The 18,054-nt window shown below is 36.6% G+C and overlaps 1 protein-coding gene across 1 annotated transcript in view; it reads right to left on the bottom strand.

Annotated features, from left to right (window-relative positions):
* Positions 1–5,640: 5,640 nt before the first annotated feature.
* FAM83B (family with sequence similarity 83 member B) overlaps positions 5,641–18,054 on the bottom strand; it is an 84,287-nt gene continuing 71,873 nt past the window's right edge. The window contains exon 5 of the mRNA XM_029241755.1: positions 5,641–8,872. Coding sequence (XP_029097588.1) covers positions 6,571–8,872 — 2,302 coding nt within the window. The 3' untranslated portion in view covers positions 5,641–6,570. The remainder of the gene's footprint in view (positions 8,873–18,054) is intronic.

Raw genomic sequence — 18,054 nt, 5'->3', positions numbered from 1 at the left:
ACCCAATCCAAAAATGGGCAGAAGACCTAAGTAGACATTTCTCCAAAGAAGATATACAGATTGTCAACAAACACATGAAAGAATGCTCAACATCATTAATCATTAGAGAAATGCAAATCAAAACTACAATGAGATATCATCTGATACCAGTCAGAATGGCCAACATCAAAAAATCTAGAAACAATAAATGCTGGAGAGGGTGTGGAGAAAAGGGAACTCTTGCACTGCTGGTGGGAATGTGAATTGGTACAGCCACTATGGAGAACAGTATGGGGTTTCCTTAAAAAACTACAAATAGAACTACTATATGACCCAGCAATCCCACTACTGAGCATATACCCTGATAAAACCATAATTCAAAAAGAGTCATGTACCAAAATATTCATCGAAGCTCTATTTACAATAGCCAGGAGATGGAAACAACCTAAGTGTCCATCATCGGATGAATGGATAAAGAAGATGTGGCACATATATACAATGGAATATTACTCTGCCATAAAAAGAAACAAAATTGAGCTCTTTGTGATGAGGTGGATAGACCTAGAGTCTGTCATACAGAGTGAAGTAAGTCAGAAAGAGAAAGATAAATACCATATGCTAACACATATATTTGGAATTTAAGGGAAAAAAATGTCATGAAGAACCTAGGGGTAATACAGGAATAAAGGCACAGACCTACATAGAGAATGGACTTGAGGATATGGGGAGGGCGAAGGGTAAGCTCTGACAAAGTGAGAGAGAGGCATGGACATATATACACTACCAAATGTAAGGTAGATAGCTAGTGGGAAGCAGCCACATAGCATAGGGAGATCAGCTCGGTGCTTTGTCACTGCCTAGGGGGGTGGGATAGGGAGGGTGGGAGGGAGGGAGACGCAAGAGGGAAGACATATGGGAACATATGTATATGTATAACTGATTCACTTTGTTATAAAGCAGAAACTAACACACAATTGTAAAGCCATTATAATCCAATAAAGATATAAAAAAAAAAAAACTACAAATAGAACTACCATATGACCCAGCAATCTCACTACTGGGCATATACCCTGAGAAAACCAAAATTCAAAAAGAGTCATGTACCAAAATGTTCATTGCAGCTCTATTTACAATAGCCAGGAGATGGAAAAAACCTAAGTGTCCATCATCGGATGAATGGATAAAGAAGATGTAGCACATATATACAATGGAATATTACTCAACCATAAAAAGAAACGAAATTGAGCTATTTGTAGTGAGGTGGATGGACCTAGAGTCTGTCATACAGAGTGAAGTAAGTCAGAAAGAGAAAGACAAATACCGTATGCTAACACATATATATGGAATCTAAGAAAAAAAAAATGTCATGAAGAACCTAGGGGTAATACAGGAATAAAGACACAGACCTACTAGAGAACGTACTTGAGTATATGGGGAGGGGGAAGGGTAAGCTGTGACAAAGTGAGAGAGTGGCATGGACTTATATACACTACCAAAAAAAAAAAAAAGTCTACTGCAGGGCTTCCCTGGTGGCACAGTGATTGTGAGTACGCCTGTCGATGCAGGGAACGCGGGTTCGTGCCCCGGTCCAGGAGGATCCCACATGCCGCGTAGCGGCTGGGCCCGTGAGCCATGGCCGCTGAGCCTGCACGTCCGGAGCCTGTGCTCTGCAACGGGAGAGGCCAGAACAGGGAGAGGCCCGCGTACCTCAAAAAAAAAAAGTCTACTGTAACCTGCACACCTTGAACAAAGTAGGTTCCCAGTATGAGTGGTGAATAAATAAATGAGCTAGATTATTGATACAGTTATGGGAGAAATGTCCAATCAGACGTGTTATACTTTTCTTTGTTAACCCAAGAGTATTCCTCTGTATATTTCTTTTTTCTGTTTTTAATGCTTTCAGCTCAGGTAATCCTACCTCAGGTAATTCTTTTCCTCAATCAGGATACAAACTTACTTCTTTTAAGGCCGTTCTATTTTTTTCTAGTTCAATTACCTCAGGATGGTCTATGACTCCTTAAGTCAATTGAGCCTATTAATAAGTTTCCTTTAGGATGGCCGCAAAAGTAAAAACTCATCTATGTCCCATACTATCCCATTGAACCAGAATTTTCTTAAACATCGACATTTATGGTGAATGTAAAAAAAAGTCAAAGTTTGTTTTTACTTAACTATTTAAAATTTTTGGTACCTACTTAAAAATCACATTTGCCTTTAAAAGGCCACTATTTAATTCAATGGCATCTTAATCTGTGATATAAGGGACATTTTTTTCCCCTAAGGAAAATGCATTTTGAGTTATAAGTAACTTATAAGTTACTTATAAGTAACTTATAAGTAACAGATTCCAGGTTGTATAATGAGTACAGATTCCAGGTTGTATAATGAGTTATAAGTTACTTATAAGTAACTTATAAGTACTTTGAGTTATAAGTTACTTATAAGTAGCTTATAAATAACAGATTCCAGGTTGTATAATGTCACTAACTGATGTAATACAAATGCACATTCAGAATATCTTACTCAAACTAAATGCTACAAAATTCTACAAAAATCAGCTATCAATATTTTAACAAAATAGTCTCTATTTTTCAAAGTCACAAGTTATTTAAAATAACTACTGTATTCCAGTAGAAATAGAAAGAGAATGAGTGTATGTGATACTGTTAAGGGAAGAATACTGTCACTGGATATCAAATGTGGATAAATTGTTAAATGAAATGGTTAATCCCCCAAAAAATTAAGCATTAAGAGATTATTTCAAAATTTATGGAGAAATATTTTAAAATGTGTAAAAATCTAAATTCATTATATAATAACTAAGTGAAAAACATCAGTGTCAGTGGCAAAATCCAGGGTATGAAGATAAAAAATAAATAACTTGATGCATAGATTTTGTACAAAATTATTTAATATTCACTTATTAAATCTAATAACAAAAGTTAATTTGGAAGAATATTTGCTAACATTGCACATGTATAAAAAGTTGACTCTCTGGTTTATAATTTCATCTTTTTCTTTTTAAATATTCTAGAACCAAATGAATCTCATGATAAACTTTTTTTTTAAAAAAAACAGCATCACACATAGGTCACACATTATGTAAAACAATAATTCTAATTTATACTTCTTAGCCATAGGCACATTAAGAATCAACAGATATCCACAAAAGACAAATATCTGTGGGATAGTAGTTGAATAATTGGAAAATCTTGAGTAAAGTTATAGTTGAGTGCAGCCATAGTTCAACCTTATCTGGGTCACACTAGATGCCATCTAGATTAAATAAGATATTTGTTTCCACAAATGTAGATGGCCACCATATACCCAGACCTCAACACATTGCATCAGAATTGTGGCCAATCCCAATCCCTGAAGCAGAGGGATAGCAGTGTGTTCAGGATACAGGCACTTAAAACTATTCTGAAACTGTCAAGAGCTACTTTGAAATCGTACCTAATTTTCTGAGTTTCTGCTTACAAACTAATGTCCTATGTAGACAGTAAAAATTGCCTCACCAAACTTTAATATAAAATTGCATCTAAGTGACATTATCTTTCCACCAAAATTAATATGGGGAGAAAAAGAAAATATTGCTTGAAATGATTACCTCCATGAAGCTTGGGTGTGTCTGTTGAAAATTCAAAGCCCTGAGTAAATTATCTGAAGCATTGTATGCTTGCTCAGTCTTAACCCTGCGGAGTTTCTCAGTCTCAGAAACTTTGGAAAGTTACTGTGTATAGATGCTGACATATAGATATTTCTGGAGGAAAAATATAGAATGAAAATAAGAAAAGAGGCAGAGGGGAATAAATCTGCCATGAAAAAGCCCAAGCTACCCGTCACAGGTGGATGGAATGAAACCCTGGGCTTCCAACCCTACCAGGGAGAGGAGGAACTCAGGAACTACTTAAAAGCTATCTGTGTTTCCAGAAATGATGGCAGCTGCTGTACAAAAAGGCAACAGGCTTTTGCATATAATTAAACTGATTAAAACTCTATAGTCTTTATGTAATTTCAGCTTTGTGCAGTTTCAGTTGCATTGCTGTAAATTTCAGGACTTCCAATTTCAGAGCTGCCTAACGACAGCCCATTAGTCCCTTCACTCTGAAAGATGCCCTATCTCACTATAACAAAGAATGGGTAATATTAAAATCAATCTGGTTGGGTTAACTCCAGATTCTCCTTTGATAAATCAGTAAATGACTATGGTCCAGAATCATAGAAGTGAATTTTTCTAAGAGCAAAATGAAAAACCTCTCTCACTCATTAAACCTCAATTCTAATGCTTTTTAATAATCTGATACTAATCTGTGAAGATCATACAATTGCCAGATGACTCTAAAATTTAAAACGCTAACAGTTAGAAACACTTTTCTTATTGTGACTGAATTCCTTATTTTATTATAAGGAACTACACATTCCAAAGGCCACTTTCTTAAAAAATACATTTTTCTTTTGTAAATATACTTGGCTACTTTTCCTGTGAAAAATGACTGTTCACTCTTAATGTTTATATTTATGCTGTTAAATTATTAGGAAGTGTGCAAATTTTCCAATCTTTTACACTCAGCTTTCCAAAACAAGCAAATCCCACGTCGTAGTACTTGGAAATTCCCTATGTTATAGCAGGAGTTTTAAAATCTACTTTTATGAATGATGTGACATTGAGTACTATATTCTGGATTTGTGTATATAAAATGCTATTGCTGTATAGTTAGTTGTATATTTCTGCAACTCTTAAAGAGAGCAAAAGAGAAAGACAACGAAACCTTTGCTAGCTGATCGTTGTTGAGTCAGGAAATATAAACGTTCTCTCATTTAATTCTCAACAGTTTCGGTGAGGCAGGTGTTGAACACATTGGGGAGGTAATAGGATGTGACAGTGTTATAGACACTTTAGTACCATGACTCACTGGTGATGTGGTTTGGGGCATTACTTCTCTGAGTCTCAGTGTCGCAATTATCACCTGTAAATAATGAGGACAATGGTAGCTGCAAAATAGTGCCGCGGGGACTTTAGATTCTAGCTGAGGACCTGGTCTATGAATGTTAGGTTTTCTTCTGCTGCTGTCATGTATTTTCCTGACATGTTTCTTATCATGGTTTTAAAATACTGTGGAAAATTTTTTTAATGACATAGATATTTCAATATCGTTATTTTAATTACTTAGTATTGACGTAGATATTAATATTTGACTGAATCTTGAATTTTGAAAACAACATGCTGCCTCATATAGCAACTTAGAAGGTGTTAAACGATATATTTAAAGTGTCATAGGGGATTTCCTTGGTGGTCCAGTGGTTAAGACTCCGCTGCAGGGGGCATGCGTTCAATCCCTGGTCGGGGAACTAAAAAAAAAATGTTTCATAGAAACACTTTCCACTTCTCAAATGATGCATTGTTTCTTGAATTCTGTTCTTTGTGGATGAAGTAAAGCCAAGTTAAAGTCTCTGTAATGGATATGGAGCTTTTATTTCATTACTCTAAAAAAGGCAAAGTGTATCTTATGAACTGCATATCATCATCAAATTAAGATATAGAAAGATTTAAAACTTTCAGTGAGGCCCCAAGGTCATGGAAGAAACAAGCCAGATAGCACTTCTCCTCATTTTCATCAGGGTTCTCTCAAGAAAACACTATGCAGTCAGAGTGTATTTGGCACAGTATAGAAAAGAACAAAGACTTTTGCAAGCAAAACACCTAAGCACTGTCGTACTAATCCAAGATAAAAATTTATGTAGAAGTTTACATTTCTAAAATCTTCTTTGTATTAGAAAAAAGAGAGGAATAATTCAGGTTTTCCAAATTCCTGTTGGCTTGCTATAAGTTTGAAGGAAAGAATGACAGTAAAAGTTCAGCAGCTGATGGGTGGAGTGCAGCACAGGCTCCCTTTGTCCAGAGTGGAAATAAGCACATCCTGAAAATAAATTTCTGTGGTGTACTTGAACTACCTGAGGCTGATACTTTGTAAACACCTCAGATAAAATAAAAAATGTGCTGTGCTATATGGTTTAAATTGTACTGTTGCTGCCCAACCAGTTCCACAGAAAAATTAATAAAACATTAATAAAATACAAGTTATCTCATAGAATTTAAAGGTAATTAAAAACCACAAAGGCTTTGTCCTATTTTCTCATAATTTGAAGATATGAAAACCCCACAAAGATGTACTATAAAGGACCGTTGACAGCGTTATGATCCATGATCCGTTTTAATAAGGAAAGCATTTGCAATGAATGGTTAAAATCCATATACCATCTCTCCGCCAAAGTTTCCATTTAAGACTTAAGAAGATCTTCAGTCTGAAGGAAACAATTTCATTACATTTGTCTTACTATTACCATTTAAAAATCATGTATTTAAGGACATTCCATCTATAGTGTAATTAAGCACAACTAAATTTATCACACAGAACAATAACTTTACTATACATTAGTAAGTTGGTAAACATATACTTCACACCCAAAATTCCACCCCCCATAGAAATCTATTAGGATATTACAAAAAAAAATCTACAATGTTCTTTGGACAAATATTTATAGCCACATTTATTTTGTATTTTAAAGTCTATTTGTAGTTACAGTATTTCATTTATTTTTGTTTATGAAGTTTCCAAACTTCTGTATAAGTCCTCGAAACTTGTTTTCATTTGGCTGATATGAGTGGTAAACACCAGTGTTGTAATTAAGCATTGGGCTGGACCTGCCATAACTATTGCCCATAGTTGAGGATTTCATTTCTGGGTGGTGTGTACTGGTATTTGGCATGTTGCTTGTTGGCTGAATAGAGCTTTCAATACTACAAAATGGCTCAAAACGACTGTAAACACGCCGGTCAATTGAATGAGTTCTTATAAGCTTATCATTGGGCTTCGGTCTTGGAGAAGAAGCTGGTTTTCTTTCAGGAACAACAATTGCTTTAATCTTCTTCGAATCTCGGTACTGGATCTGCTCAGTGTTGAATCTCGGGGCAGAGGCATCTCCTGCTTTTTCCAAGAACTTGCTTTCAACTGGACCTGAAGAAGGTATAGTTTTGTTACTTTCATCAGATGAAGAATGTATCCCCTGAGATGAACGAACTGCTACATCTTCCTTACCCTTGTGGATGCTGCCTGGAGAGCTGGATGAAGAGGAATGTTTTCTTCTAGGAGATGAATCAATTTTGGGTTCTGATTTTTTTTGTTTTTGATTCTCTTCAGCTTCAGAAACTAAAGTGTCAGAACTACTACACATTCTATAAAAGGCAGGTGCTTTATTTTTGGATAGATTTTCTTTCTTTTCTGGGGTAAGGCTAAGTAATGACCTTAACTTCAGAGATCCCTTTTTCAAAAAACTTGGGGAACCCTTCACTTCTTTCTTGGAAGTGAGTTCTTTGTTGGGTTCTTCTTTATTCTCATCAAGCAAAGCAGCAATGGAAATTGACCTGATAGCAGTGCCACTTGGAGGGTCTCTCTTGGTAACCTCTTCCTCATCCTCTTCCATGGCATGGGTCACATTATGAACACTTCTAGAACTTTTTAACAAATCCTCTTTAGTTTTTTCTGGTTGTCTAATTCGATTCCTGGTAAGTGTACTATACACATAATGCTTACTATTTCCATGATTTAAATTGGCTTTTGAGTGGTCAGTGAATGGGAAACTTCGCCTTTTAAGCAGATTCTCATTTTGTTGATTCTTTAGGTTTTCTGTCTGCTTATTTACAGACAAAGTTGTATATAAATGGTTGTTTGAGTCCGTAGGGCCATTTGTAGTTGGGATTAAAACTGCCAGGTGGCTTTCGGGAACCTGTAGGGTGTGCGTTTTTGGTGCCTCTGACTGCAACGGGAGCTTGGGGGTTGATTCCTGCGAGGATTTGTCTGTCGGATGCTGTGCGCCTGTTGGGGTGTCTGGGATCTTTTTAGGAGTGTGATTTCCCTGGGAACCAATGACTGTTGAACTTGAGGAATCAGTTGTACAACTGTTAACTTCCTGTTGCTCAGGTAAAGTGGGTTTAAACACAAAAGAAGAACGAAGCCGAGAGTGAGTATAAACGGTATTGGCTTTCAAATTCTCAGGACCGTCGTAGCCCTCAAACTGGTCACCTAGAACCGATCCATTGGAATCACGGGAAGCTTCTGAATGATCATTTAAGTAGGATTCAATTCTCCAGTTACGCAAGAATGACTTGGTGGTATGTTCAAGGGTTGGCATGTGTTGTTGCAAAAAGCGAATATGATTATCTGTCCCGTTAAAAGACCTCCACACGTTGGAATTCCTTTCTGGAAGGTTTGTCGTCTTCCTCTGGGCAAGTCGGTCAGCAAAACTCTGGGCAGGTGTGTTCTGGTGGCCTGCATAGCCTCCCTGTGACAAGGATGCCACACTGAGACTATCTGAAGGCCTTTTCCAATTATAGGGAGCATTAACAGTTCGATTCAGAGCCCTGTTAAGCAGCAGGTATGGTGTTGTTTCTGGCTGTTCCCCAGCATAACTATGCCTCTTCCAATTTTCATTTATCTGACTGTGTTGATGCCGATGGATTGGATCATTAAAGTTGGGAACAAAATGAGGTTTGTATGCATGATTTCTTACGCTATATCTGTCACGTTCATTGAGAGTATATATCCCTCTGTTTATGAAGTAGTTAGAATCTAGTTTATGAATTTTGTCTTGTGTACCAAAAAGGTTTCTTTGGCTGGAAATGGAAGCTAAGGAAGACACTGAATGCTGGTAAATGCCATTCTTCCAGAGTGCTTTGCTGTGCTTCACCCTTGCTGACTCTTCCCATGCAAATGAGCTGGGGACACAGGACCTGGCATAGAGAGTCCTAAATTCTTCATCAAAGGACTCAACAAGTTGTCCTGTGATTATCTGAACCATGCTGAGGTGTGCTTTTTCAAATGACCACATGTAGCTGGGAAAAAAAAAATAAAAATAGGCAAATTTTAATTGTGCTGACAATATTTAGCTCTGTTAAGAAAAGTGTCACTTAATGTTGACAAAAGAGTATTTTTGTTTATTTTCCTTAACTACCATAATTTAGAACATCTTCAGTCATTATATGCTTGCAGTACATGTCTCCCCACTCCCATATTCATATGTTAAATAACAAAGAAACACAAGTCCTGGCTTTCAATCCATCCATAATTTCAAGAAGTACAAAGAAAAGCCTGGTGTGCATTTTTCGTCTCTGCCTACTAAGATTTTATGGAGTAAAATATGACATTATATTCCATATACAACATCCTGGCAGGGTGCAGGCAAGCTGGTATTGGAGGAAAAGTTGAGAGACCTAGCCTCTGCCAAGCTGTCTATTCCACATGAACTTGGACCTCAGTTTCCTCCCAGCCAGAATGAGGAAAAGGACAGCATAATTCGCTACAATTCCTTATGGTCCTAGCATGTCACGATGCAAGATCATCTGTGTTAATGCATGTATTTCATCTCTGTGGCTTAAGTGTAAGTGTAATTTAGGTGCCAGGGTTTGGAAACAGACAGATTTGTGGCAGCAGCTTCAGCCACTAAGGGCATCCTTCACTTCACTCAGTATATACAGTACTTACAAACCATGCCAATCAGAATGCCAATTAAGACCTTTCCATGTAGAATACAACTGCTAGGGGATTGAAGTTTGTAATTACTTTACAGTACTTTGTGGAACTTCAAATCTCTCTCCTGAAGTTTAGAGGCAACAGTTATCTTGAAGTTTCATATATAATTTTAAATCTTATTTTAGAAAATCTTGATAATGTAACATACAGAGTAACTGAGCTGAAAAGGCCATTGCTAATATGCTATGTCTCAAAAAATGTACATGATATAATGGGGGTTTATATGAAAGAAAAAGGAGACAGAGCCATTCTCCACAATAAAGGAGCTTACTGTTTATACAGGGAAGATAATAACAGAGGGCAGATGGAAATATTAAAAGAATGTGCAGAACAATAATCTAAAATACATAAAATATCATAAACAGTGGTGTATAACTTAAAATTCTTCTTATTGTGATATGCTTAATTTTATCAGTATGCTTACTGAATTCATAGTATGAGAAGAATATTTTTATGTACAGATGTGTGGACCACCAGGATGACTTACAAGAAATAGTAGAAAAGTGAATCATTTGAGGAATTTTCAATCCAACTGAAGGTATGAATATAAAATTTGTTAAAAACAGCAAGTAAAGGAGTAAATATTCAGCTATCAAATAAAAGAAAATCCCCAGAGATATTAAGAGTTTGGCAGTATTTTGACAGAGACTAGAAGCCTAGAAGTTCAAACTTGAAAAGTGTGGGAAAACAATTTGTGTCGAAGAAGAAATGTATGGAAAAAGGAAGGAAGCAATAGTGGCTATGTTTTGGTTGAACACAGAAAACAAATTATATTTAGCTGAAATAAGAAGCTATATAAGAGACTGATGAACTAGTGGGGGGAAATCTTGAAAGCAAAGCAGGGAGATCACAAGATTGAAAAAGAAAGTACAAAATTCTCTCTTAGTCAAATCTGTGGACAATACTAAGTAACTTCCAGGTTTTCCTATGACAATTTCAAATGAGGGTATCCAATTCAAAATCTGATTTACAAACACTGATAAAAAAGTATATGTGTTTTATCTCCTCATTGTTAGTATCAAGATGTAGCAAAACACCTGTTGTGTTTTCCTGATAAAACTGTCCTTGTGACATGTGAGCTGTCACACAGTGTGTGACATGGTGAGTACAGATGCCAGACCTCTCTAGAAATGTTGGGCATTTAGCATTTCAAGAAGTTTTATGGCTAAGAAATTTGAATTAAAGAAGAAGGCATTCTGAATTTGCCTACAAGGAAAACAATGGCAATAGTAGAACAGCAGAGATAAAGGCTGCTTTTACCTAAAAGGGAGAGTACATTTTTAACCAGTTTCTACAAAGACTGGTTCATAACAGTTCCACCAGATCCTCTTATATTTGGTAACAATAAGAAAAATCCATAATTATTAGTCAGAAAAAAACAAAAATGACAAGGGCTGAAAACCATCAATTTTTTAAAAAGAAATATATTTAAAATTAACATGAAATAATAAAGAGAGTAGAGTTGTTAGATAATTGTTTTGATGAATTTTAATAATCTGTGGTCCTATGTATTCCATATTCACTTACACAAACAGCAACTTAAATTTTGTCTCTGGCTTATGATATAGATAAGAAGATAAAGAGTTTCTGTTGCTGTTTGTTTGTTTGTTTTTTCCAACACCAATTTTAAAGTAGCTCAGTTACAGTCATCTCAACAGATATCACCTGTTAATACCTAGTAAGACAAAATTGATGTGAATTTATTGTTGAAGATAATCTTCAAAGTCAAGTTAAATAATAAAAATAGAAAGTACTCATATAATAAACACCATTTTATAAGTCAAGTGAACTCCCATTTAATTAAGATTTCAATTAAAACCCCTCTAAAAACAAGTGGGTCTGACTAAATAGAAACACAAATAATGAGTCTTTAAAAGAATTCATTAATTTCAAGCATTAGTTGTAACTTCTGCTCTTAACACATTTTCTTTTAAAATTCCAAAAAGGATTTTCAATACAGGGTCCCTGAGCTCAAAGAGAAATTTAGCAAATATTAACAGTTAAAACGGGCATAAAATAGCAGTTGACATTAGGGGCTTTGGATGAATTAACTCATTTAATTATGACACAAAGTAGGTTCTATTATTATCCTCCTTTTAGAGAGGAGGAAACTAAAGGGCAACCAAGTTAAGTAACTTGTCCATGGCCACCCCATTCAATGAGTTGCCTCCTTCTTGTGGACTTTTTAAGTTCTTAAGAGAAGAGGCAAAATTTGCCCTCACATTGTCCTGTTGACATCCACAGCTCTCCTGGCTGCTTCCTGCAGTCTTTAGTATTGAGTGACCTAGGACTTCACGTGTTCTTTTTTTTTTTTTTTTCTGGTCTGTTATCATGATGAATTATATTGACGGATTTTTTTTTTTTACATTGTTATTGCAGTATAATTGCTTTACAATGGTTTGTTAGTTTCTGCTTTATAAAAAAGTGAATCAGTTATACATATACATATGTTCCCATATCTCTTCCCTCTTGCTTCTCCCTCCCTACTACCCTCCCTATCCCAACCCTCTAGGTGGTCACAAAGCACCGAGTTGATCTCCCTGTGCTATGCGGCTGCTTCCCACTAGCTATCTATTCTACGTTTGGTTGGGTATATATGTCCATGTCACTCTCTCACTTTGTCACAGCTTACCTTACCCCCTCCCCGTATCCTAAAGGGCATTCTCTAGTAGGTCTGTGCCTTTATTCCCGTCTTACCCATAGGTTCTTCATGACATTTTTTTTTTTCTTAGATTCCATATATATGTGTTAGCATATGGTATTTGTCTTTCTCTTTCTGACTTACTTCACTCTGTATGACAGACTCTAGGTCCATCCACCTCACTACAAATAACTCAATTTCGTTTCTTTTTATGGCTGAGTAATATTCCATTGTATATATGTGCCACATCTTCTTTACCCATTCATTCGATGATGGACACTTAGGTTGCTTCCATCTCCTGGCTATTGTAAATACAGCTGCAATGAACATTTTGGTACATGACACTTTTTGAATTATGGCTTTCTCAGGGTATATGCCCAGTAGTGGGATTGCTGGGTCATATGGTAGTTCTATTTCTAGTTTTTTAAGGAAGCTCCATACTGTTCTCCATAGTGGCTGTACCAATTCACATTCCCACCAGCAGTGCAAGAGTGTTCCTTTTCTCCACACTGTCTCCAACATTTATTGTTTCTAGATTTTTTGATGATGGCCATTCTGACTGTGTGAGATGATATCTCATTGTAGTTTTGATTTGCATTTCTCTAATGATTAATGATATTGAGCATTCTTTCATGTGTTTGTTGGCAATCTGTATATCTTTGGAGAAATGTCTATTTAGGTCTTCTGCCCATTTTTTGGATTAGGTTATTTGTATTTTTTGTTATTGAGCTGCATGAGCGGCTTGTAAATTTTGGAGATTAATCCTTTGTCAGTTGCCTCATTTGCAAATATTTTCTCCCATTCTGAGGGTTGTCTTTTGGTCTTGTTTATGGTTTCCTTTGTTGTGCAAAAGCTTTGAGGTTTCATTAGGTCCCATTTGTTTATTTTTATTTCCATTTCTCTAGGAAGTGGGTTAAAAAGGATCTTGCTGTGATTTATGTCATAGAGTGTTTTGCCTATGTTTTCCTCTAAGAGTTTGATAGTTTCTGGCCTTATATTTAAGTCTTTAATCCATTTTGAGCTTATTTTTGGGTATGGTGTTAGGGAGCGTTCTAATCTTATACTTTTACATCTACCTGTCCAGTTTTCCCAGCACCACTTATTGAAGAGGCTATCCTTTCTCCACTGTACATTCCTGCCTCCTTGATCAAAGATAAGGTGACCATATGTGTGTGGGTTTATCTCTGGGCTTTCTATCCTGTTCCATTGATCTATCTTTCTGTTTTTGTTCCAGTACCATGGTGTCTTGATTACTGTAGCTTTGTAGTATAGTCTGAAGTCAGGGAGCCTGATTCCTCCAGCTCTGTTTTTCGTTCTAAAGATTGCTTTGGCTATTCGGGGTCTTATGTGTTTCAATACAAATGTGAAATTTTTTGTTGTATTTCTGTGAAAAATGCTAGTGGTAGTTTGATAGGGATTGCATTGAATCTGTGGATTGCTTTGGATGGTATAGTCATTTTCACAATGTTGATTCTTCCAATCGAAGAACATGGTCTTCCTCCCCATCTATTTGTATCATCTTTAATTTCTTTCAGCAGTTTTCTGCATACAGGTCTTTTGTCTCCTTCAGTAGGTTTATTCCTAAATACTTAATTCTTTTTGTTGCAATGGTAAATGGGAGTGTTTTCTTGATTTCACTTTCAGATTTTTCATCATTACTGTATAGGAATGCAAGAGATTTCTCCGCATTAATTTTGTATCCTGCTACTTTACCAAATTCATTGATTAGCTCTAGTAGTTTTCTGGTAGTATCTTTAGGATTCTCTATGTATAGTATCATGTCATCTGCAAACAGTGACAGCTTTACTTCTTCTTTTCCACTTTGGATTCCTTTTATTTCCTTTTCTTCTCTTATTGCTGTGGCTAAAACTTCCACAACTATGTTAAATAAGAGTGGTGAGCATGGGCAAACTTTTTTTGCTCCTGATCTTAGTGGAAATGCTTTCAGTTTTTTACCACTGAGGACAATGTTGGCTGTGGGTTTGTCATATATGGCCTTTATTATGTTGAGGAAAGTTCCCTCCATGCCTACTCGCTGCAGGGTTTTTATCATACATGGGTGTTGAATTTTGTCAAAAGCTTTCTCTGCATCTATTGAGATGATCATATGGTTTTTCTCCTTCAATTTGTTAATATGGTGTATCACTTTGATTGATTTGCGTATATTGAAGAATCCTTGCATTCCTGGAATAAACCCCACTTGATCATGGTGTATGATCCTTTTAATGTGTTGTTGGATTCTGTTTGCTAGTATTTTGTTGAGGATTTTTGCATTTATGTTCATCAGTGATATTGGCCTGCAGTTTTCTTTCTTTGTGACATCCTTGTCTGAATTTGATATCAGGGTTATGGTGGCCTCGTAGAATGAGTTTGGGAGTGATCCTCCCTCTGCTATATTTTGGAAGAGTTTGGGAAGGATAGGTGTTAGCTCTCCTCTAAATGTTTGATAGAATTCGCCTGTGAAGCCATCTGGTCCTGGGCTTTTGTTTGTTGGAAGATTTTTAATCACAGTTTCAATTTCAGTGCTTGTGATTGTTCTGTTCATATTTTCTATTTCTTCCTGATTCAGTCTTGGCAGGTTGTGCATTTCTAAGAATGTGTCCATTTCTTCTAGGTTGTCCATTTTATTGGCATAGAGGTGCTTGAAGTAATCTCTCATGATCTTCTGTATTTCTGCAGTGTCAGGTGTTACTTCTCCTTCATTTCTAATACTATTGATTTCAGTCTTCTCCCTTTTTTCCTTGATGAGTCTGGCTAATGGTTTATCAATTTTGTTTATCTTCTCAAAGAATCATCTTTTAGTTTTATTGATCTTTGTTATCGTTTCCTTCATGTCTTTTTCATTTATTTCTGGTCTGATTTTTATGATTTCTTTCCTTCTGCTACCTTTGGGGTTTTTTTGTTCTTCTTTCTCTAATTGCTTTAGGTGCAAGGTTAGGTTGTTTATTCGAGATGTGTCCTGTTTCTTAAGGTAGGATTGTATTGCTATAAACTTCCCTCTTAGAACTGCTTTTGCTGCACCCCATAGGTTTTGGGTCGTCGTGTCTCCATTGTCATTTGTTTCTAGGTATTTTTTGATTTCCTCTTTGATTTCTTCAGTGATCACTTCGTTATTAAGTAGTGTATTGTTTAGCCTCCATATGTTTGTATTTTTCACAGATCTTTTCCTGTAATTGGTATCTAGTCTCATAGTGTTGTGGTTGGAAAAGATACTTGATACAATTTCAATTTTCTTAAATTTACCAAGGCTTGATTTGTGACCCAAGATATGATGTATCATGGAGAATGTTCCATGAGCACTTGAGAAAAATGCGTATTCTGTTGTTTTTGGATGGAATGTCCTAAAAATATCAGTTAAGTCCATCTTGTTTAATGTATCATTTAAAGCTTGTGTTTCCTTATTTATTTTCATTTTGGATGATCTGTCCATTGGTGAAAGTGGGGTGTTAAAGTCCCCTACTATGAATGTGTTACTGTCGATTTCCCCTTTTATGGCTGTTAGTGTTTGCCTTATGTATTGAGGTGCCCCTACATCTGGTGCATAAATACTTACAATTGTTATATCTTCTTCTCGGATCGATACCTTGATCATTAGTAGTGTCCTTCTTTGTGTCTCTAGTAGTCTTTATTTTAAAGTCTATTTTGTCTGATATGGGAATTGCTACTCCAGCTTTCTTTTGGTTTCCATTTGCATGGAATATCTTTTTCCATCCCCTCACTTTCAGTCTGTATGTGTCTCTAGGTCTGAAGTGGGTCTCTTGTAGACAGCATATATATGGTTCTTGTTTTTGTATCCATTCAGCCAGTCTTTGTCTTTTGGTGGGAGCATTTAATCCATTTACATTTAAGGTAATTCGATATGTATGTTCCTATTCCCATTTTCTAAATTGTTTTGGGTTTGTTATTGTAGGTCTTTTCCTCCTCTTGTGTTTCTTGCCTGGTGAAGATCCTTTAGCATTTGTTGTAAAGCTGTTTGGTGGTGCTGAACTCTCTCAGCTTTTGCTTGTCTGTAAAGGTTTAATTTCTCTATCAAATCTGAATGCAATCCATGCTGGGTAGAGTAAACTTGGTTGTAGGTTTTTCTCCTTCATCACTTTAAATATGTCCTGCCAGTCCTTTCTGGGTTGCAGAGTTTCTGCTGAAAGATCAGCTCTTAACCTTATGGGGATTCCCGTGTGTGTTATTTGTTGTTTTTTCCCTTGCTGCTTTTAGTATGTTTTCTTTGTATTTAATTTTTGACAGTTTGATTAATATGTGTCTTGGCATGTTTCTCCTTGGATTTATCCTGTATGGGACTCTCTGTGTTTCCTGGACTTGATTAACTATTTCCTTTCCCATATTAGGGAAGTTTCCATCTATAATCTCTTCAAATATTTTCTCAGTCCCTTTCTTTTCCTCTTCTTCTTCTGGAACCCCTATAATTCGAATGTTGGTGTGTTTAATTTTGTCCCAGAGGTCTCTTAGACTGTCCTCAGTTCTCTTCATTCTTTTTTCTTTATTCTGTTCTGCAGTAGTCATTTCCACTATTTTATCTTCCAGGTCACTTATACATTCTTCTGCTTCAGTTATTCTGCCATTGATCCCTTCCAGAGTATTTTTAATTTCATTTGTTGTGTTGTTCATCGTTGCTTTTGTTCTAGGTCCTTGTTAAATGTTTCTTGCATTTTCTCTATTGTATTTCCAAGATTTTGGATCATCTTTAGTATCATTATTCTGAATTCTTTTTCAGGTAGACTGCCTATTTCCTCTTCATTTCTTAGGTCTGGTTGGTTTTTATCTTGCTCCTTCATCTGCTGTGTGTTTTTCTGTCTTCTCATTTTGCTTATCTTACTGTGTTTGGGGTCTCCTTTTTGCAGGCTGCCGGTTCATAGTTCCCGTTGTTTTTGGTGTCTGTCCCCACTGGCTAAAGTTGGGTCAGTGGGTTGTGTAGGTTTCCTGGTGGAGGGGACTAGTGCCTGTGTTTTTGTGTATGAAGCTGGATCTTGTCTTTCTGGTGGGCAGGTCGACGTCTTGTGGTGTGTTTTGGGGTGTCTGTGGGTTTTTTATGATTTTAGGCAGCCTCTCTGCTAATGGGTGGGTTTGTGTTCCTGTCTTGCTAGTTGTTTGGCATAGGGTTTCCAGCACTGTAGCTTGCTGGTCATTGAGTGAAGGTGAGTGCTGGTGTTGAGATGGAGATCTCTGGGAGATTTTCGCTGTTTGATATTACATGGAGCTGGGAGGTGTCTTGTGGACCAGTGTCCTGAAGTTGGCTCTCCCACCTCAGAGGCACAGCACTGACTCCTGGCTGCAGCACCAAGAGCCTTTCATCCACACGGCTCAGAATAAAAGGGAGAAAAAGTAGAAAGAAAGAAAGAAGAAAAGAGGATAAAAGAAAATAAAATAAAGTAAGATAAAATAAAGTTATTAAAATAAAAAATAATTATTAAGAAAAAAGTTTTTTAAAAATTAAAAAACAAACAAAAAAAAACGGATGGATAGAACTCTAGGACAAATGGTGAAAGCAAAGCTATACAGACACCATATCACACAGAAGCATATGCATGCACACTCACAAAAAGGGGAAAAGGGGAAAAAATAATAAATCTTGCTCTCAAAGTCCACCTCCTCAATTCAGCATGATTCGTTGTCTCTTCATGTATTCCACAGATGCAGGGTTCATCAAGTTGATTGTGGAGTTTTAATCCGGTGCTTCTGAGGCTGCTGGGAGAGATTTCCCTTTCTCTTCTTTGTTTGCACAGCTCCTGGGTTTCAGCTTTGGATTTGGCCCCACCTCTGCATGTAGGTCGCCGGAGGGCGTCTGTTTTTCGCTCAGACAGGACGGGGTTAAAGAAGCCGTTGATTCGG

Source organism: Monodon monoceros, unplaced genomic scaffold, assembly GCF_005190385.1.
Source record: "Monodon monoceros isolate NGI ecotype Baffin Bay Population unplaced genomic scaffold, NGI_Narwhal_1 Super_Scaffold_3, whole genome shotgun sequence".
NCBI classification, from domain to species: domain Eukaryota; kingdom Metazoa; phylum Chordata; class Mammalia; order Artiodactyla; family Monodontidae; genus Monodon; species Monodon monoceros.
The sequence above is the reverse complement of the archived record's forward strand: the minus strand, read 5'-3'. Positions and strand labels throughout refer to the sequence as shown.